At 35.2% G+C, this 23,217-nt stretch overlaps 4 protein-coding genes across 4 annotated transcripts in view; 2 read left to right on the forward strand and 2 right to left on the reverse strand.

Annotated features, from left to right (window-relative positions):
* LOC123864579 overlaps window positions 1-17,785 on the forward strand; it is an 82,586-nt gene extending 64,801 nt beyond the window's left edge. Inside the window, exons 10-17 of the mRNA XM_045905141.1 lie at window positions 5,653-5,775; window positions 6,885-7,060; window positions 7,431-7,564; window positions 9,626-9,765; window positions 14,593-14,674; window positions 15,301-15,445; window positions 15,874-16,087; window positions 16,784-17,785. Coding sequence (XP_045761097.1) covers window positions 5,653-5,775; window positions 6,885-7,060; window positions 7,431-7,564; window positions 9,626-9,765; window positions 14,593-14,674; window positions 15,301-15,445; window positions 15,874-16,087; window positions 16,784-16,935 — 1,166 coding nt within the window. The 3' untranslated portion in view covers window positions 16,936-17,785. The remainder of the gene's footprint in view (window positions 1-5,652; window positions 5,776-6,884; window positions 7,061-7,430; window positions 7,565-9,625; window positions 9,766-14,592; window positions 14,675-15,300; window positions 15,446-15,873; window positions 16,088-16,783) is intronic.
* Window positions 10,253-12,041, forward strand: LOC123864582. Its single transcript, XM_045905144.1, has 2 exons — window positions 10,253-10,543; window positions 10,879-12,041. The coding sequence occupies exons 1-2, from the start codon at window positions 10,360-10,362 to the stop codon at window positions 12,039-12,041; spliced, it is 1,347 nt and encodes a 448-aa protein (XP_045761100.1). The 5' UTR covers window positions 10,253-10,359.
* LOC123864580 lies at window positions 12,081-14,332 on the reverse strand. Its single transcript, XM_045905142.1, has 4 exons — window positions 14,192-14,332; window positions 13,867-14,028; window positions 13,630-13,727; window positions 12,081-13,234 (listed from the first exon to the last, which is right to left on the reverse strand). Exons 1-4 carry the CDS (start codon window positions 14,281-14,283, stop codon window positions 12,081-12,083), a joined length of 1,506 nt encoding a protein of 501 aa, XP_045761098.1. The 5' UTR covers window positions 14,284-14,332.
* A 1,007-nt stretch (window positions 17,786-18,792) lies between the features above and the next one.
* On the reverse strand, window positions 18,793-21,272 carry LOC123864584 (putative lipoyltransferase 2, mitochondrial). Its single transcript, XM_045905147.1, has 3 exons — window positions 20,941-21,272; window positions 20,154-20,366; window positions 18,793-19,284 (listed from the first exon to the last, which is right to left on the reverse strand). The coding sequence occupies exons 1-3, from the start codon at window positions 21,095-21,097 to the stop codon at window positions 18,938-18,940; spliced, it is 717 nt and encodes a 238-aa protein (XP_045761103.1). The 5' UTR covers window positions 21,098-21,272; the 3' UTR covers window positions 18,793-18,937.
* Window positions 21,273-23,217: the final 1,945 nt, after the last annotated feature.

Raw genomic sequence — 23,217 nt, forward strand, 5'->3', positions numbered from 1 at the left:
GGATGTGGATATTATATACACACCCGTTCACTTCAGTTAGACGGCATAGTGATTTTATCATATTATCAATTGTTCTCTTCAAAAATATGTTAATGCCGTACAGTATCAGATGGCCATAAAGTACTACCCTTAAAATGGTAGCGTCATTTTCATCAGCCTAAAAGATATGGTCTGCATTAAAATGTACGGCATAATTTTTTCCTAATTTATTTATCTTAATACTATTTAAAACAAGGGAAAAGCGTAGAAAATTGCTATATTTTATTAATCTATGAATATTTAAACTTTTGCAATAATTTGAAAAATTTCAGTTTTTGTATTTATCTATAATTTTTTTAGAACAGTTTCTTTTGAACGGCAATACTATATAACAATAGTATTTTACACTATCATGTTAAAAAAAAAGTTGCCGTACAGAGTCAAATGATTTTACAGCTTTAAAAATTAAGTATACCATGAAATTAAGATAATTATTGATACACATTCAAATGAACACTAATTTTTTTACGGCATTATTTTTAATAGTACTTTTGAGTGCTAGATAATGTTTTGGAACCAAAGCCGTACTTTCTCAAATCACCCCCCGGACCACGGAAAGAGAGGGGGTTGCTACCCTCAATTTTTTCCCCTTGTCGCATGATTTTTGTACGGCGTTGCGGAATAATGGATTAGAGGCTGTATTGAAACAGTATGAAACTAGTGCCGTACAGAATTAAATGACCAAATTTACCCCGGAAATTGTCAGAAAATCAAAACATTTACTGACTTTGTGGCGCACCATTTTTTTACGGCACTGCGCGCTTTCTTATTATTTTTCATGGATCTATCGATGGTAAAAATGCCGTACAAAAATATATGACCAAAATGTACTCACTCTACCTGCACTTTTCAATTCTCACCAGCACTCTGTTGGACAGCTTACAAGTGACGGCATAGTGCTGAAACTTATTATTTTATGCTCTCATATCGTCCTGTATACGTCACCTGGTGGTTCATATGACCCACCCATTTTTAAACATGGGCCTGTAGTCTAACATTTTAAAAAAATCGAGTTTCCTAAAATATCCTGATCCATATAAACAGTCAAAATGTAGTTAACGTACATGTACGGCGTTGTTATACCATTTAGTTATTCCTAGCGTAAGTAGGTATAGTGTGTCCATTGTACACATATTAATCCATGTTTTCAAAAGAAAACAAAGTTTGATAGTTTTATTAAGGTAAAAAATAATCCAATTGCACTTAAAACAATAAACCTTTCATGAAGTCATTATGGTAATTAAAAATAGCCATGTAAAGGGCCCATCATCGCTGCGCTCTTCAGTGTGATGCGTTTTTAAGTTGCTTGTATTATAAATCGAGTCATAAAAGCGTTCAGAGTAACATCCTGCCGGACAGTTGTCATTTTCCGTCGCGCTTGTGTGTGCAAGGCTTTAATGTATGCACGTAATACTACCCCTATTATTGCCTTGATAGGTAATCTAAAATTAGTTCTGTAACTATCTCTGTGATAAAAGACGCGTATATTTAGATCGCTACATCGTTTAGTGGGTGATTGGAGATAGGCTTTTTCAATTATAAAATTCCAAGCTTGAGCTTTTCTTAGAGTAGTTACTTATAAGAGCTTGATATATTTGACAAACATTAATTTGTAGTTGACTATTAGAATCTTTCGTCGTCTGTTATACTTTTTCTTGTTAGAGCAGTTACAATTGGCACCTAAGTACTAGTTTTTAAAACGGACATTTGGAATATTGGTATTCCAGTTGCGTTTTAAGAAAATAATAAATTACGTAATATATTTTCTCTTTTCTCAATTTGGTTAAAATATTAATTAATTGCGTGTTTAAGTAGCAATCTACTATTTATTGCTATGCATATATAATGTAAACGAAAAAATTAATTAACTCAATGCTAATTTAATGACTTTTTTTATTGCATACAGTACTGTGACATTTAAATAATGTCTTTATTAGGAATATTACCTGTATAGTAGGTTTGTAAAACTGGAATTGAATCCGCTAACTCCAAATAGGGTTCCCTTATTAATATTCATTACGTAATATCAGTGGACAGTTACTTAAATTACTTGTCAAGCACCTCAGTTATCTTTTTAGCAATAAACTGTGTTAACTGGATTTCTATGAAAGCCTCAGTTTAACCGTTACTTGAGTTCTACGGTTGATTAAAAAATCAAAACTTACTGAATACTTATTTTTTCATTCTGAACTAAATCGACGAAATGCTATATTTAGCCTATTCATTTTAAGCAAGCTACACGCTATGAATGTCATTTTTATTGGAGCCAAATGTAGCATTTCCTTTCGTTTATCTCTATCTATTAAATAAGGTTTTGAGAACAATCAACTTATCTTTTTGACAACTAGAAAGTATTTTGTTATATTATAACATATAGACACACAAAGAGCACAATAATAGCGGTGCCTAGATAAAATAATAGAACGGATAGAATTCTAGCGGCCCGCAATCCACAATCGTTACATACCTAACGGCAAGAGAGTTAAAGTGGACAAAAAGGGGAATTTTGCTATTGTAAAATGATGATCGTTTCAATAAAAACTACGACTAACCCACTTTAAAATCGTATCCGATTTCTAAAATTTCTTTGATAACGGAAAAAGGTGATAACAAAATACAAAACCATTAGATATTTTAAAATGTATTAAGTAAGTAAGTATAATAGGAGTAACGACAGTAAAAAAAACTATTTCATAGCAGATATAGAAACCTGAAGATTAAAGATTTAATTATTTCTTGCCTTTCTAACTTTTAAAATAAGATAGCAATATTATTAAGAAAAGTAGGTAGGTACATAGTGATATTTATAATAGCGGGTATTTATAGGTTATATATACGAAACGATTAAGATTCCAAATCTGAGATGAAGGCGTTATCAAATCCCTTTGAGTATAATTATTACGTGAAATCATTTTAAAATGAAATCAGTCCAATTGTGTTGCACCCAACTAGAATTGATAAATATTTTGTAGGTGTGAATCTCACTCAATATTTGTATTATCGTGGGAAAAATTCATTTTAGTTACTGAAGCGTTACAAATAGAAAACGTAATCAAGTCAACGACTTTCTGGATGATATAGGCATGAGAATTGACTCAGTATTCAACATAAAATGTTTATAGCATTTAGTACTTCGTCTGGCATTTGCATTTATCGCCCGGAGATAACGTGATAAAAGCAAAGGAAATTAAGCACTATCAAACTGCACGTAATTATTACTGCAATTGTTAGTGCAAATTTCAAATTATAAGCCTGCTGCATTAGGTGCAATCTATTTGAAACAACCTCTATTAATAATAGTAGTAGAGCAGAGGAGTAGAGGAGGTCATACCGAACAAATATGTTTACAGGCTGCGATTCGTTTTTGCTTAGGTACAATTTGATTTCTAGTGTCATATTAATTGTTAAATTTGTTTGAAATATAACTCTTTTTAGGTAGGTACTAATTATTCAGTTAAAGGATTTGAGAGACATATTATTTTATATGCAATTCCTTTACTTTTGTTTTTAATTAAGGCTCACTCCTCATTGCACGTACTTCGTCTCATGGCTGATAAATATATTTAATTTTTTTTAAATATCTATGTTGAGATAATAACTAAGGCCCGAAATATGGTTTCTAGAGCCACCAAAGCTTGACAGCTACAGAAACTTTTCTCCTAAACACTAAGTATAGGATGCTACGAATTCAGCTCAATTGACAATGTGTTTATCACAACTTTGGTACTAGGCCTATGAGTGTTTTGTCCTACATTAATGGCGTCAATACATACCTACTGTCGCTTACCTGATATACTTTGGTGTCAATACCTGATATTATACAAGTGAAGTTTTTGCCAAGGTATTTGCAATTTTATCCTGTTTAAAAAAAATAAGTATATCTAATTGTACTTATTGTGATCGAATAGAGGGCGACAAACCCTCGTCTGACCGGTCAACGGCCCGAGTTGCTTTACGTTATATCAGACTGACACGGCGTAGGTACGAGACATTGGCACTGTAGCCTGTGCTAACGAATTGATTCGGCACGGTTCACCGTCGGCTTTCCGGTAACCGATTCTATCATTAGCACCCTCGCTGTGTTACTGTTTGTCAACGGAAGTACCTACGAGTACGTCTGCACAATGCTCCTGTTAAACAAAATCGAAACTCATTTTACTGAGAATGTAATTGTAGTATCTAAATTCGTTTTCAACAGTGATTTTTTAACAAAACTATATTGGATTACTATCGTTTATTTCAAAAACCTATTAACCGAGTTTAGTAAAAAACATTGTAGGCGTCGGTAAATTAATCCTCAAACTGGCGTCAGTTTACTAAGTCAATGTAAGGTTTCCCGGGTGTCCAAGTAGCAATTAGCAGTAAAAGGCCATAAACAATAAGTTTGAAAAAATATATGTAACTAGCTGATACCCGCGACTTCGTTCGCGTGGATGTAGGTTTTTTAAAATTCCCTTGGGAACTCTTTGATTTTCTGGGATAAAAGTAGCCTATGTGCTTCTTCTTCTTCTTCTTCTCTCTGGGCTGGTTTCCGCACTTAAACGTTTCCGTCTGTAGCCTATGTGCTAATCCAGGGTATAATCTATCTCCATTCTAAATTTCAGCCCAATCCGTCCAATAGTTTTTGCGTGAAGGAGTAACAAACATACACACACACACACACACACACATACAAACTTTCTCCTTTATAATATTATAAGTGTGATAACACATAGTAGGTACGATGGATCATATACGTAGGTGGATGGATAGGTAGGTATGAAATATCACTTGCTTTAACAGTGATGGAAAATATCGTGAGAAAACCTGCATACCTAAGAGTTCTCCACAATGTCCTCAAAGGTGTGTCAAATCTGCCAATTTCATTCTGAGAGGAGACCCGTGCTCAGTAGTGAGCCGACGATGGGTTGGTCACGATGATGATGAAGATATTTATAGTTCGAAAGGTATATAACTTTACAACTTATGATACAATGCGCCATTTATTGAATCTCTATGTGCGGTATAATGATTTCCGTCGCCGTAATTCAACAGGTCGACATGCGGTAAATCACAATATAATAGTATGATAATCTATTCCGGGTGTTCCGTAGTGTAGACCTGGAGTGAATGCGCGAGTTTCTAAGAATGTGCTCATCAATTGCGTGTGAAAATCTAGAATTGCGCAGTCGTACAGAGCGGCAGGCTTTGCGACGCCAGTAATTACCTCGCCCACGTTACACTTGGAATCGTCCATTGATGCAATCTTCTATTGATTATGATCACACATGTCGAACGCATCCGTCCCTATTTATGCCTTAACCCTAACATATTCTTATCAATTATTCATCTACTTAATTTATTATTACGTTTGCTACTTTACGTTTGGTTTAATTTTTTCTAATAGATATCTGCGCTAGTTTGATTCTGTCGTTCGTCGCGTCAATGAACCGACGACGCTTCTGAATTGCGAAGAATTAGTTAGTCCATAGCTCTTCGCAATTAATACACTACACCAGTAAATTACAGTGCACCAGTAAATTTAGTATAAAAAAAAGAAAAAGCTTAAATATGTCCTCGACAAGAAACCCCTTTTAAGGTGTACCTAATTGACTTGTGATCTCTTTGTTACAGAGCCACCTGCCAGTCCGAGTGGGGAATTGCCTGTCACGATAGATCACCAACACGACTCGACCATGTCCAGCAACTTATCGAGGAACGACGCCAACTGTGACAAGACGGGGACTTGCTACGACGGTAATTATAGAAACCACCTACGCCTAGTTAAGAGAAGTACCTACCTAACCCTACCGCGCTCGTCCAAGGCCTGGGCAAACATAAAGCGCAACGGCAGAATCACGGCACAACTACAGATCGCGACCGCCGCGGCGATTAGATTTGATGACAGCAGCGTGGTCATCATTAATATGGTAGAGCACACATATTTTGGGTAGAGCACATTTTTACAAGTCAGGAAAACCACAGACACAGAAAATTGTTTCTAGAACGGGTCTACAAAATTTTAAAATGTGCTCTACCCATGCCTCAGATTGTTTATCACGACCGGATTTGGCTGAAATTTGGAATGAAGATAGTAGAATATAACCTGGATTAACATATAGTGCAAAGGCTATTTGTTATCCCGGAAAATCAATGAGTTCCGGATTTTTAGAAACCTATATCCATGGGAACGAAATCGTGGGCATCAGCTAGTTATACTTGAAACCGTGATTCTGCCGCTACGCTATATGTTTGTCCAGGCCTTTACACGCTTTGCCTTAACGATCTTGTCCAAAGATTTTTATTTTAACAAGATATTGACTAAGGTTTATCCTTATTTATAGTAGGTAGGCATCTATAGGTACTTATAGTTGCCAAACGCAAATAAACTTTTGCTCTTCGTGACTCAGTTATGTAGAGTAGGCCAAGAAAGTTGTTGAGCACTTTCAAACGAATGTCCTATAATAATGTCCTTGTAGTTCTACGACGCATATAGAAATTATAGTGCGTCCACCAATATTGATCATTAAAACAACAAGTTAAAGTAGTTAATCTTACGTTGAAAGTTAACAGGGCCGTTAACAGTAATTAACTTACTTACTCACTTAGTAACAGTTAGATATTAGTTTCTAGAATATGTCTGTAAATTTCATGGACTTTGGTTGCTTAATATTGAAATGAAATTGGAACTACGTTTGTATGGAGCGAGTGACGGAGAGACCCCTCTTGAGTAACTAAGACGAGTTAAAGTTAAGATGACTTATGAGTTTGATTTTTGAGTTAAAGTATTCGAGATTTTTCAACGATTACCTATTGTTCCAGGTTGAAAGTATTGTTTATGCATTACACATTCGTTTCTATTTCAGTATCGGTGCACTGCAAGGATACCAGGATCGCGGTGCAAGTCCGTACGAATAAACCTTTTAATGGCAGGATTTATGCGCTCGGCCGCTCCGAGACATGCAATATCGATGTAGTGAACAGTGATCTATTCAGATTGGACCTCACGATGGCCGGCCAAGATTGCAATACACAGAGCGTAGTAAGTCAACTCTCTTTTTCACTTTATCTAGTTAAATCGATACGCGAGCAGAACGATCTGAAACTAGATTTCGATTGAAATAGGAGATAATTGTAGGACCTAACTAAATAACTACAAAATCTCAGTATAAATGTAATGGATCTTTTAGGCAAGCGCGCTCCAATCTAGTCCTCATCATTGCCTTTTATCTGCTCAACAAACATGATACTTTTACCATTTTGGTTGCCTGAAAGAGAACGTTAGGTTGGCCACCAAATTATACCTACCCATATTTTTGTTTTGCTTTGTACGTTTTTTTTATGCATTTATTATTATGAAAGCATAGATAAACAATCTAAAAATAAATTATAATTTTGTCATCTATTTATAGACTGGCGTATACTCCAATACGGTTGTCCTTCAACACCACAGCGTGGTTATGACCAAAGCTGACAAGATCTACAAAGTGAAGTGCACGTACGATATGAGCTCGAAGAACATCACATTTGGAATGGTGCCCATCAGGTGGGTAACAGTACTTTGGCACGGTAAAGGCTTGGGCATATTAAACGCGCAGCGAAAACAATGCGTGACGGCAATGTATCCAAATTGTTATGTAGTGGCTTGTTATAAAGCAATGCGCAACGAACGTCCAATCAGGGTCACCCATTACAAATGACTTGGTGCATGTCCGTCATATTGAATGTAACATCCACCATAAAATTGCTTTACTATCCTTAGGTATAATATCGTTGACACAATATTATAAAATAGGAGACACATTTTCGACTCCAAGATACAAAAGTCTGAGCTTAGTGAAATTTGGATTTACTGGAAGTTGTTTTCAACAAAGTTAAGCAATTTTATGATCAACTATATTTATGACTCCGATCGTAACCTGAAGCGTAACACGTTACTACACTACATACACACACTATGTATTTTCACCTAAGTATACTAGAAACTGAATACGAAGCGCACTTAGGAACCGTGCTGATACTAACCGTGCTTCGCCATATCATATTGTGCATACAGGTCCTTAGCATTACAAATCTTACCTAAAAGCTTTGTAACTTTCTGCCCTGCTGTGGCCGAAGCGCGTCGCTGCCGTGTCGCTTCATGCCTGCCCAGGCCTTAACCTATGTTTAACGCAATTGAAGTCGCCATGCAAAATATTTATGACGAACGATTAGACTTACGTGAAGCCGACACCCAGCTAGATGAATACCAATTAAAGACTTAAACACTTAAATATTTAGTGTCGATTGAATATTGATAGTTAGTATTGCCTTAGGAGATTTATATTCAGTATATACGGTACCTCTACAGTTTTACCGTACTTAGCTTACTTAGTAGGAACTATGAAAGCCTGGTCCTATTGGTAAGATAATTCTGGAACTCTCTTATTAATGCTTGGTTTCGGGAACCAAGTACCATTAATTTCGGAAACCATTAAACATGTTATAATTTTTTTTTTAAAATACATATTAACACCGCATGTAGTTTCAAAACACGACGCAAATTTTCATTGATGTGGACCTGCCTTTTGGTTAGAAATAAAACATCATTAAGAACCAGTAGTAGCTAAATCGCAATTCTTTCCTCACGTATCTTCAAGATACCTATCTCAATGTTACTAACTTGTGTTTCTATAACAAGCTTAATAAAGTCTATAATAAGCTAATTAGGCAGCTCTTAATTGTAAAAGTAGCTGTAAGAGATATCTTGAATCGTAAATAATGTCAATAAAGCAATTCACATACTAACACACAAAACACGAATACTTACCTATAAAATTCTATTGATGCAATATAGCTTCTGAATTATACATAAAACAATTAGATTCTCCTTGCAGTTAGCGGAATGGTAATCGTGAAAGGAATGATAAACGCTATTAGGTACTGTTTTGTACGATTTTCCAATAAACTTGGCCGAAGCGCCATAAAATAATAGGTAATATCTAGAATTTAGGTATAGCTGGAAATGATTTAAGATATCTCAAAGCCATGTCCACACCAATAAAAATTTGATGTTAATATGATTTAGTGCTCTATGCTCGGCGAAAATCTTTGATCGAAGCATTGAACGCGGGAAGCGTTGAACTCACGATGTTTGTGGACTGAAAATTTACCAGATTAAAATATATTCTATGGCAAAAGAATAATATTAACTTTCAGTCACGTAATAATGTTAATGACACCTTTCTAAATCTACGTATACCTATGTACGAGTATATTGTGACGTATTAGTCTTCTAATCTAACAACACTACTTATTTAGTGAAAAGCATGAAGGTAGGACAAGTTTTACAAAAACTCATTTAGGCATAACTGTATAATAGTTTTATCAATGTGTATCATATTTTATGCTAATATGAATTTTTAATACTGAATTCGCCAAAGATGTACGGATGCTGTTTGCAGCACGCATGCGATCTTCAATCTAACTGAAAAAAGCTCGTCAGATTTCGCCTTATGTGTAATCAATTTAATAAATATTATAATATAGAAGTGATAGTAACTCAGTAAGTGCCTAGGCAATCTCGCTCGTGATTACGGAATGTTAATGACCAGCACATTTCCTACAGAGACCCCGAGATGATATCGATCACTGCGGCACCCGAGGCGCCGCCGCCGCGCATCCGCATCCTGGACAGCCGCCAGCGCGAAGTGGAGACCGTGCGAATTGGAGACAGGCTTACCTTCCGCATCGAGATACCCGAAGACAGTGAGTCATGTTCCATAATCTATTCTATACCACGTATCTATGTATCTATATATATTCCCTACATCCATACTAATATTATGTGAAAGTGTGTGTCTATTTGTCTATCTGTCTGGCTTTTCACATCTCAGATCTAAATCGATCTTGACGTGTGGCCGAGATATAGGCATCCTCCTCCTCCTCCCTTCATCGGCAGCGGCGGTAATCACTTAACACCAGGTGACCCGCCTGCTCGTTTGCTCCCTATTTTATTATTAAAAAAAATCCTTGAGATGGACATAGGATACTTTTATCCAAAGAAATCAGAGTTCCCACGGGATTTTTTGACTACCTATATTTACGCGGACGAAATCGCGGGCATTAGCTAGTTTATATAAAAGGATAAATTGATCAACTAAACCTAACGCCTAACCTAGGAACTTTAGATTTATATTTTTTCTATATAACGTACCTAGACAACACTATAATGATACTAATGGGGATGCTGACTGCCATTTTATCACGCCAGATGGCGCATCGTCGCCATGGCCATTGAAAACTGTCATATTCATACGTTTAATAACCTTTCACAAAGTAATTTTTTAATTTTCTCAAAATATGCCTCTTTGTGCTGTGCCAGGATGTACTAACTCCGGTGTCCATTTATTTCCGAAAGATCCAAAGTTAAAAAAACAGTGGGAGAAGGTTATACGTCGCAAAAATTTTGTGGCGACTTTGCATAGCAGGTTATGTCGGAATCATTTCCAAGAGTCTGATTATGTAGGAGAGTCAGCTTACACAGGTGAGTTAAAAAGTATCTAATTCCAGTCATTAGTGTAACAGAATCGCAGTTATCATTTGTACCAGTGTGTTCATGGAACTATAAATATTTTACTGTGTTTGAAAGCTGATTTCCAACACACATAATTTGGTTTGAATATTTCCCTAGTTTCTTTTAAAGAATAAACAAACCATGCATCACTAATGTATCACTATGTATCCTGTCACCCTTTATCCACCTATAGTTTTAGGCCTGGTCTAAAAAGCTCTTATTTTTATCAATGTTACTAGTTATGTTACAATACTAGTTTAGACAAATAATATTGCTGACTTGTTCAATTTATTTTTATTTTTCAGGATATCCTCAAATATGCAGGTATTTAAAAAAGGGGACCATACCAAGCATATTTCCTTGGTCCACCCATGTGTCAACAACTCCTACATCAAGAGCCCGTCGATATTTGGCAAGAAGCAGACGCCAAATTGACTTCGGTCAACCAACTGTGGATGAAAGTATTCCAGAACCCTCTACGAGTACTGAAATAGAAATATCTACAATAATAGAGTCCTCAACAGAAGACATTACTCCAAAAGCAATATCTGTTAGCACTCAGTGTGGTAGTACTTTAGGAATATTATCACTAGAAGCTATGAGAGGCAATAATAAAACTATTCATTTTTATACCGGTCTTGAAAACTATGACAAATTCATGCTGCTCTTAGACACATTAACTCCTATGTGCTATAATTTAAACTATTTGAGAAGTACAGTTATGAATGTTTGTGTTCGTGACCAAATGTTAATAACAATGATGAAACTTAGAAGGTATTTACCAGATTTTGAGTTGGCATTTTTGTTTGGTATTTCAGAAACTAATGTTGCAAACATTTTTATAACATGGATCAATTTTATGTATGAAATATGGAATTTAATTGATATTTGGCCCACTAAAGAATTAGTTGAATACTTTATGCCGGAGGCATTTAAAAGAGGTTTTCCGAGTACAAGAATTATTGTGGACACAACGGAAATACCCATTACAAAGCCTGGTAATCCTATAGCACAGCAAGTGACATTCAGCAATTATAAACACAAAAATACTGTGAAGGCTATGATTGGGGCAACACCTGGTGGTCTAATATCATATATCTCAGAATGTTATGGTGGTTCTGTCAGTGATAGACAGATCATAGAAAGATCTGAGCTGGTTAATCGTTGTGACAGTGGCGACTCTATTATGGCTGATAGAGGTTTCAATGTGCAGGATATATTTGCTACAAAAGACGTTACTATTAATATTCCAACATATTTGAAAGGAAAGACACAAATACCTGGTATTAGAATAGTCCAGGATCGAAAACTAGCAAGCAAACGAGTGCACATAGAACGTATTATTGGGCTAGCCAAAACTTACAAGATTTTAAAAAGTGAATTAAGCCCATACCACGTAGCCTTATCATCAAGAATTTTATTCATTTGTGCTTTTGTATGTAATTTTAGAGAAAATATTATGAAATAAAAGCTGTTTAATCTTATATAAATTTTTTATTAGACATTATTATTCTTTATATAGGAGTTTTTTAATCACAGCAGCTTTAAAGAAGTTGTGATAAAAATAATCAAGTTTTTCTAACATGTACTTAATGAATTCTTCATCATAATCAATGAATATGACTTCTAAACTTTTGAAGGTATAAACCAATAAGTTGCAAAATTTCCTTTTTGTGACATACAATTGCCCTTGTATTTGATAGTAATATATGTTGTTCTTTTTCAAAGAGAGTTTCCCATTTTCATATTGTAGATATGGCACATTTAGTGGACAAACTTCTTTGTTCCGCGAACTATATGGACATTTTACTTCTATTATTGTTTCTGATCCCAGTAAGCCATCAGGGGATGCTCCTAGGTAAGGACGTTCCTTACTCAAAAATAACCCACATTCTGTAATTTCAAGATTAAAAGTGTCCATATATTTTTTCATTGCAATTTTTTCATTTATATTACCATGTGCCATTGCTTTGGTTTTTATTGTAGTTTTATGTAAGATTTGACTGGAATATTTCAATAAACTTTCAGTTTTTAAATGGCACACAGTATGAAAAATGCTGGCTGTTATATGGGTTTTTCTGTAACTATGCCATTTTGGGTTATTGCTTTGTCCTCGAGTCTCCCTTTCTATTTCCAGAATCTTTTGTTCTGATACATTTTGCAATACCATAGATTCTAAAAAACAATCTATGGCACTTTTTTCCAAGTACTCATGGTCCAAACATATGCTTCGTTGGCTGGCTACAGGATATATCTGTTTTATAGGCATTGATGACTGTGGATAATTTAGAATCATGGACTGGAATCTGCATTGAAATGCCTTCTTGTCAAAATCAGGGTTTTGCTTCAAGTATGGCGAGAAGACAGTATTATTTATATCCCTTTTTGATGGGAATCTGGAAGCTCGTAATGGAGTAGCATAATATTTCCTTGATGGCTTATGGAATGTCTGTAGTTGTGACGTAGAAACTTCATGAAGTATTATTATTTTTTGCTGGACAATGTTTTCTGCTGCAAGAAGCACCACAGCAATGTGTTTACAGTGGGCTTCATTGCCTTCACCTGCTGCACATTCACAGTTTGCCTCTTCAGGCATTCCATCGTTATTTAATTTGATGTTAATCTCGTATTGAAGTTGTTTCATGGATGCCTTGCAATAACCTGGAAGTATAGGTATAATAAATTTTAATTATCAAATTAAGGCAAGTACACAAACAAAATCTAAAACCACACTGTCATACCACAATCAATAGTAGTTGCATATTATTTCAGTCATCGCCTTTTATTTTCTTATATCCTACTAATATTAAAAATGCAAAAGTATGTTGGTTTGTTGGTTTATTCATTTGTCCTTCAATCACGCCACAACAGAGCAATGGAATGTGATTTTTTGTATGGGTATAGTTAAGAACCTGAAGAGTGGCTACTTTTTATCCTGGAATATTGTGTGAGGAGTTTCAGTAGTACTTAATCAAAAAACTTATTCCACACAATTTCCAAGGCATCAGCTAGTTAAAATTAAATAGCTAGTCTAGTATAAGTGGAAATAAGCCTACCTTTTAGGTAAGTATCTTGGCCAGATGTTGCTGATCGTAAAACAAGAAGGTATCTCGATTCATACAATTTAACAGCATCGCAGATATTTTTATTGAATCTGAAATAAATACCAATGCATGAGGACTGAATGAGGCTTAGGGTATTACATGATAAATAAAGGAACAGTATTATTATATTAAATGTCTTTTGAAAGAATTATATTATATTATTTGTTATTATAAGCACTAGGTACCTACCTATCAAAGTAACTTTGAATATGATGTTTGGTAATCTTCGGCAATATGGTGGAGCTATTAACGTCTTTGTAAAGTTCTACAGCAGGTACGTCAATTGCTTGGCTTTGAGAAGCTTGCAGGGTTTGGTGACCAAAATTAAAATTTCGATCGTAGGCTTCTAACCTAAAAATTAAAAACATATATTATGTACTAAAGTAACGATCTCAGGGCTATACTTAATTTTTTAACATGAATTATTTAAGAATAAAAACATTCAAATCCAAAAAAAAGGTGCTAATTATATAAAAGACCACTAAAAAAAATTAATAATATATATTAGGACTACCTTTCTACAAGTTCCGATTTCTTTCCAGTTATCCTCCCTCCTCGTTTTTTTAATTCGTCTTTCAATTCTTTGAGCTTCCAGGTAGAATACATATCAAGTATTGCGTTGATCGATAGGTTTTAACCACAAAAAACAGCAAAAAATCGATTTGCAAACTGATGTAAACAAAGCAATTACAAAATGACAGCGGCCATCGCGCTTCTAGCGCCCTCTGCGCTCAGCTTTGCGTCAGCATCTTCATTCATTAGGTAACAATTAGGTAATCAAACGAACCCGTAAATCAAAATCATTGCTTTGATAATATTGAGCGATTAGGGAGTCGCTAAGGATATTTTTTGTAATTTTATTTCGTTAATCGTTTTTCATCAACGACTTATGAATGTGTTCTTTTTTATTTACAGCTCCTTACGGAATCTTTGCACGAAGCTGTGTGGCCATGGCGAAGGATTCCAAGAGCACCTTCCAGATTATCGACGACGAAGGGTTTGTATACTTACAAAATTAATTTTATGTAAACTCATTGTCGTACGGAATTCGGGCTGGCGACCAAGACGTACGCTTTTTCACAAGTCTTCAAACTAGCTCTAATACCATTGCTGGTTAGCAGTCATGGCTACCAGTGTAAACTCGTATTGGGTATCATTTCGATTTTGGATCCCCGAATACAGGCTAACATGGAAGAGAGTTTTTAGGGTTCCGTAACCGAAGGGTGCCAACGGGACGATATTACTAAGTCTCCGCTGTCCGTCCGACCATCCGTCCGTCTGTCTGTCAGCGGGCTGTATCTCATGAACCTTAATAATTAGGGAGTTGAAATTTTCACAGAATGTGGTATTTCTATTCCCGCTATTATGACAAAAATACTAAAATTTCAAATTCGCCAAGAAAATTAAAGTGTTAGTTCTTGTACATTGGTAGGTACAAGAACTAACACTTCGTATGCGAGTACGATTCACACTTGACCGATTTTTCTTTCTTTCTAATTCTGGTAGTCATTCGGATACCCAAATACGGGCTACCGGAAGAGCCCAGAGAACCTAACCTAACGTACCCTACGTAACCTACGTGTTATAATATGTATATGAAAACTTCTACGTTGATCTTTACAGATGTCCAGTTGATCCCTCAATATTCCCAGCGTTCACACCCGACGGCAATGCTCTCCAGTCTGTGTACGAAGCCTTCAGATTCACTGAATCCTATGGTGTCATATTCCAGTGCAATGTCAAATACTGCCTTGGACCTTGTGAACCCGTGAGTAGCTTTTTATACAAATCTGATACTTAATGTGCAATTTTGAGGTGTTTTTTGGTTATTAAACTTTTCAACGCCCATTGATTTAAATTACCATTTGGTTACGCTGATTTTACTTAATGGTATATGATGTAATGGGCATGTGAACTCATAATTTTATATTAACTTTAGTTTGTCTCTCGATTCGTTTTGCTGAGGCTGTGATTTGCTCCTCACTTTTGAGGATTACTTATTACCTTACTTTAATACTTTTGAGGATTACAAATTATTCTTCAGTAATGATTGTTATATCCACTCTCATTTAACAATTTATCCTGGTTTTAATTCAAATGGAAGTAGGCTTAGTTTCTGACCATCATCAGTCTATTAGAAAATATTATATCGATTTGTAAAAATTGTAGTTCCAATTTTGTCTATTTACATTTTAGGCGGTGTGCGAATGGGGAAGAGAATCAGTCGAGTCTTGGGGCAGAAAGAGACGTTCGCTGCCTCATAATGAGACAAATGAGGCGCATAGCCAGGAGGATGATATGAACATCTCCCAAGAGATTATTGTCCTCGACTTCGGCGATGAGCGACAGAGCACTGACTTCTTACGATCAGATAAACCTGGTGGCACTGCATCGGAAACTAACTTTGGTGGTAAGAATCTTTTTTTTATTTTAGAGGAAAGGCTTGTACTTGACGACAATCATGCTTTAAGTAAAGCAATGATGAGGTCTAAGTTGAAACGCGCTTGCTTAGAAGATGCCTATTCACTCTTGCCTTGAAGGTAATTAATAATTAAGTTATGCGTGGCAGGAAACACGGACACCGGAAGGGTTTTGCAAACATTAGCGGTTAAATTAGAAATCTTGAGCAAAAATATTACATACCAACGCTCACGGTTTCTCGCTCTCGCTGTTCTATAACGGTGAAGGAGGAACAAGATTGTGGAGTTCCTGAGCACACACTCTCTAAAATATATCCAATAGAAGAGTGACAGGCAAGCGATATTGCGGCGGTGTTGTAGATTGAGCAATTTCGATTGAGTTAGTGATTGATTACCAATAATTTTTGGCAATTCATAGAGTCTAATGCATCGAGTTGATACTTGTCAGATCCATCCCAGAGGTGATGGTACTTCGTGCCAGATTGACAAATCTATCTGTTAATAGTCTTAGATGAAAAGTTTAGCTTTGTATAATTTTTATATTTGGAACTAATTATAACATTTGCAATTCTTTATGCTGCTTACTGTAGTTGTAGAGGTGCAAAACGGTTCCGATTAAAATGGAATACGAAAGATCCATTGTACTTTCTCTAACTAATATTCTAATCCATTTCCGTTGTTTGCAGAAAAAACAGTTACGATTGTGGAGCCATGCCCAAGTAAGGCGTCGGTGTTATTACTTGGAGTAGCGTGTGCTCTCCTAGTCCTGTTATACATCGCCACCATCTTCTGCTACTATATGCGGAAATGGCTGACACCTCCGAAGCACATGTCGTAATCTACTTCTGTATCCAAGAAGCCATAGCAAATAAGTGGTCTGAACGAATTGTGTAACGTTCCGATATCTGTATTACTGAGGAACTTGTGATACAAATGACTGACTCGAATTCCCATATGTAACATTTTGTCATGTCATTGTTCATGTCATTAAATATCCGTCCATTTGTAGGTTAAGGAATAATTGTGGTGACCGAATATGTCGTATAAAATGTAACCACCGCGTGTTTTGCATTTACCTGAAGGTAGCCCATTGCATTTTAAAGCATTTAATAATTTTAAGTAGGAATACGAATAGAGGTACAACTTGTCGCTAATATTAAATTTTAATTTTTCTAATGATGACGTAATGCTTATATAATTATAGCCGCATCGAATTTAGGTAATATAGTCGATAAGGTGCCTTAGTATAGTATGGAATGTACTTAGTATAAATTCAGACTTTGCATTTATTATCGGATAATAAGCGGTAGCTAGATCAATTTTGAAACTTTAGCTCTTTTTGGAATATTCCCTAAAAATTTCACAATTAATTATTCTTAGCCTATGGATTTGAAGGGAATATTCTGAATATTTATAATTTGTCTAGTTAATAATTAAATTGGCAGAACTTCTCTAGGTTAAAGAATTATTATTATAGTGTAGGAATACTTATTTAATTGTGCCCATTAATGTATTCAAACATTTTAAAGATTTATGAGAAAAACTTTTTAGAGAAAAAAATCTTGTAAATATACTGTTGTCTGTCGCTTGGCACTAACAGTAATATTATGGTTTCTTTTACGAGTATATCTTATTGGACTTTCAGTTGGGTTTTGTAGAAATTGGAATTTATATTGCACACTTATTTAACTCAGGGTGGAGTTCACCGACTTTTAAAACGGCTGATTATTAGAAAACCGGCTGATTAAGTGATTTTTACTGTTCACCAGCACCTAACCGAGATTTGCAGCCTTAAAACAGCCGTTTTACCTAACCGAGCTCGGAAGGGTCGTTTAACCGGGGTTTCAACATTTTTACATCTGTTGTGCCTTTGTGTACAGATCAATTTAGATTATTTTGATTTGTCTTTGCGTTGTTCATTTCAGTAGCGTGCAACAAGTGTTTAATGTAATGGTTGGCAATAATTACTTATCTTACTTTCCACTACATTTTGATATTTTAAAACCAACTCCGAACTGATGCGCTTGTCGTCACTTGAAAAATCACTTGTACACATTTTTGGCCCTCCATTTTAATATTGAAATTATTTTAAACACTAGAATCTCTTAAAATCATCTTTAAATGCACGCACAAATAATTACGGCAACACGACAGCAAAAAATCAACAGTCCAACACGTGCAGGACACATGATCACGACTGTGACGTCGGGGCCCCGAAGTTGTAAATTTGGGACGGTTACTACCTGGCAAAATTTAGAACAATAGTGTAGTTCATCTTACCCATAGCGTCTTTGTACTTTTCCAGTTGAAAGTATTTTATTTTATGCTCCTAAATATAGGCGTCACAGTTTGTTGTGTTGAATAGTAATGACAATGTGTCTTCGCTAACGCGTTGCGTTTTAGCGTTCGTTCGTAGCAGCAGCGTAGCTGAGAACAGAAGGTGTTCCGCCGATTTAGTAACCATGCTACACTTTTTCGTGATGAACAGTAAATATTAAAACGGTTGTTTAAACGACGGTTTCGAAATAACCAGCTGATTTAGCAACCGTTGTTTATGTAGCTTTCGGCGAACTCCAGTCTCAGTGAACCAGTGTTTCTCTTAACCCAACTTGAGATTTCTTTTTTATTTATTTAGAATTACTAATATACTTACTTATTTATTTTCTTATTTTATTTTATAAATGAAATAAAATTGTACAAATCATGCAGTTTTTTTATTTCATCACATTTGTAAACTATAACAAACAATTTTTAACTTCTTAAAAATAAGTAACAAGAGATTTCATTATAATAAATAAGTACTTACAAATTTTACTAGTTGAGACACTACAAGTAGGTATCTAAATTGCATCAGTCATCATTTTACTACAAAGACTATCCAGTATTTCTTTTTGGAGGTCACTTTCTAACTCCTCTGTCTTACAACTAAATACTTTTTCAAAGTTCTTTAAAAATATTGGCGTCATATTGTCTGTAGTGCACACAACACCAGTTTCATTGGTCAAGGAAGTAACACCCTTATCTTCAATCCCACAAGGGTCAATATGCTCGAACCATGATAGATCATTGTTGCAATTCAAAGAGATGCCATGTGTGGTGACGTACCTAGAGGCATGTATACCAATGGCTGCAATTTTGTTGTCTTCAACCCAAACTCCAGTATGCGGTGATCTACCAGCTTTTATACCTAAGACAACAAAGTATTAAATTATTATGAGTTCAATAATTTATATAAACTAATATATTATTTCTAATTCAAACAAATATACTGAAGAACATCCAGTGCATTGCACAACTCATTAAGCATGACAAACTAAAAAATCGGTCAAGTGCGAGTCAGCCTCGTGCAGGAAGGGTTCCGTGGCATCATACAAGAAATAATACTTCAATTTTTTTTTAATTTTCATGGCGGTAACTTTGAAATCTTTAGTATTTGTTGTCATAGCGGCAATAGAAATACACATTTTCAAGTCTCTAACTATTATGGTTCACGAGATACAGCCCACTGACAGATGGACAGATAGACAGCAAAGTTTTAGTAATAGGGTCCCGTTTGCACTCTTTCTGTACGGACCCTTAAAAACATTGATGTTAACAAGTAATATTCAATAATCAAAATATTAGAACCAAGCAGCTGTAGTCTGTATTATCTTTGAAAGGAACAAAATTGAGTACTATTTTAATGATTGATTAAAAGTCATCATTATGACTGTCGAGCATCGAAAGTTTGATTGCAATTGTCTCTGTTTGACTGTCACTCTCACTTCTGGTCTAAATGCAGTTGTAGCAAGGATAATTTAGTTGGCATTAATTACAACAATTTTATTATAACTACCACAATGATCCCTTAACTTCTGTGCTAGCCCAAGGCCTGAATTATTATTCCTTACTGTTAGATAAGATTCCAATAGTCCTATTCCTATATACATCCTAATACTCTTTGACAGTTTTTAGGAGTCTTATATTTTGCACTGCTCTATGGACTCTCTGGTGATACTTGATTATGGATAGTCTTGTAATAAAAAGTATATTAAATGGTTAAATCTTTAACAGTACCTAGTTCATCACACATGTTGATCACAGTTTCTTCCAATCGGTCAACATACCATCTAACACTTGTTTTAAAGTGTTTCAAATTTATAATTGGGTATGCAACTAGTTGGCCCGGCCCATGAAATGTAATCAGACCACCTCTGTTTGTTTTTCTAAATTCTGCTCCCAAATTACGCAGCCTTATGATGTCTTCTTTGAGAGTCTCATCCCTTATACCTGTAAGAGAAAATATTACAATTTTAGTAAATAGAGGCACAGTTGTGGTGTTCAAGAGTCTGAATTTTCTTGAAGTTAGTTCTTTTTCTTAGTAGGTAAATAATTTTAAATTTTAATGATTTAGCCAAAAAAAGGAAATACATACTTTGATAGGTATAAGTAATCCTACATGTATATACATACTCTTGATATAAGTCATCCTAATGTTATTCTAAGACATATTAATATTATAAAATATGTTAGTCTGTGTGTTAGCTTATCACAACCCATCCGTTTAACCGATTTTGACAATATTCTGTACAGAGATACATGCATGAGATCAATGGACAAGCTTCTTTTCTAAGAGAAAATCAAATAGTTCCCACAGGATTTTTAAAGCCTAAATCTACATATTATTATATATTTACAAAATCGCGGGCACCATGTTCTAATATTATAAACATAAAAGTTTAATTTACTATTACTTATGACAAAGAGTATGAATTAGGTATGTTAGGAAATTGCTGCTCTATTACCTAAAATAATATTATAGCTGAGAAATGTGTGAAATGAGGTTATACTTTTATTTCCTTACCTACGGTGTAAACGGGCTTGTGTTCGACCAACAGAAGGGTATCATAGTCACCGTTTACTCCTTTCATCATAGCGTCCAGGTGCTTTCGGGCTATGGAAGACTGAATTTTGAACGCTGTATCGTAACTTATGAGACCCAACTTCCAAACCTTCACCATTTTGGATAAAATAGGTCTCTAACCTGATAGTTTTTAAGTTTTAAGTACTTAGACAAAAGTGATAATGCAATATTTTTTTAAAGTAGTTTGCAAATGTGATGTTTCATATTTTTTCCTATTAAAAATATCAAAACAAAACCATTAAAGTATTTTGACGTACAAAACTACAAAAGTCAAAAATTCAAAAATCAAAATCGAAAATGTCATTTTAACATTTTATTGACATTTGCAAGACATTTTTTTTTTCTTTCGTCTGGCTTTACACTGATGAGCCAATGTCAAGTTTGTAGTTATTTACAAGTTAGGAAAACTATGTATAAGTATGGACTTTGTCTGTGCTGGCGCCCGCCGACATACACGCGGCGCCCCTCTAGAGCGCTTCTCAGTCAGTTCCTCGGTCAGTTCCAACTTCCACCACCAATAAACACCAGCAGGACACAAAAACCGGCCACTAACCGGCCTTCTAACAAAAAACACTCCAAAAAGTCACAACACGCGCGCCAGCAAACGCCACCACAGACAAAGTCCTTACAAGACATTACAGTTGTGGAAAGTAGGAAAGTACCCTATATAGGTAACATCCTACTCCATAGATAATACTACTCTAATAATATACTGGACTACTCTATGGTGGAAAGGAAAGGAAAACAGGGTAACATTTTGCCAAATTGCTTATTATTATATTATATCGATGCTGATTGTTTATTATTCACATAAAAGATAAATCCTTATGAATAGTATCTAAAATCCCAGAGCTCTGAAAATACCAATCTTACCCATCAGCTCTACTCGATCCCTATATACATATTTACTCTTTTGTCTCTGCAAGTGCATTGTGCAGGCAGAGATGTGCTACCTAAACATGATTTTGCATTTCAGATTTAATTCTCTGCAAAAATAAACTCTGTTGCATTAGCATAAAGTCCAATTTCTAATACAATTATGCTAAGCGGAAAAACGAGCCGAGCGAGAGGTCTATAAATTGGATTGTGTCACTGTCTAATGGATTGCAAGCATAAAAAAATATTTTCTATGGTACGAATTATGATGTAGCTCACAAAGTTCTTATTCATTGTTTATTTAATTTCAAACAACAAGATTACTTTCTTTTGTTTTCGCAGTAATTTTCATACCGTTATCTTTATTTTATAATGTCATTAAAATATCATTTAGTTTAAAAAGTATTATAAATATTTTTTTAAATTAATAGGATGACAACACTGGGTGTCAAGCAAAACAATATGGCGAACATTCTGTACTATACTATACAGAAGTAGTAAGGTAACCATAATTTGATTGTTTAATGGAAGTGTTTTTTTCTGTTTACGATAGATTTCCCAAAAATGAAGACTTAAGGCAAAAATGGATCGCTGTCGTTCCAGGAAATATCACCAAATAATCGGCAGTTTGCGGAATGCTTTTTAAAGCGGAAGATTTTGCTACGGCTTCGTGTGCACTGAATTTTTTTTAAAAAGAAACGCTGTACCATCAATTTTCCCAAAAGTATGCCTTGCTTACGAACTTCCTAAAACTGTTTAGGACCTAAACACATGCATCAGATTATACAAAATAATTTTACTTACCTATATTATAGGTACCCATACTTAACATGACTGGTACTTTTTCGCAGAACAAAAAAAAATTGAATTTCTCTACTTTTATAACTACAGCGCGGCAGACTATGGCCTAAACCTTTATCATTCTGAGAAGAGACCCGTGCTCAGTAGTGGGCGGCGATGGGTTATCATGATGATTCATCCTCTCCTATAATCCGTCAAATGTCTTACATTATCAAATCGTGTTGTCACCCTAATAGAAAGGGACACAATCCAATTTAGCGCTATCTCAATAGGCTCGTTTTTGGTGTCTCAGTGCACAATCTAGTTTAGGTAGCATGTCTCTGTGTGCAGGTCTCTGGTTATTGTGATGAATTCTATGGATTTCACAAACTGCCATCTATTGCAAAGTATAAAAATTACGTAGGTAACAATTTACGAACGTACGCAATAAGTCAAAAAAACCTTATGTAAAATTACGTAATAGTTTAGCTTTATATAATTAGGTGCCGCTGTTCATGTAATAGTTTTGCTATTCAACACAAGAGGTCACTGTTTAAAACA

Source organism: Maniola jurtina, chromosome 4, assembly GCF_905333055.1.
Source record: "Maniola jurtina chromosome 4, ilManJurt1.1, whole genome shotgun sequence".
NCBI lineage: Eukaryota > Metazoa > Arthropoda > Insecta > Lepidoptera > Nymphalidae > Maniola > Maniola jurtina.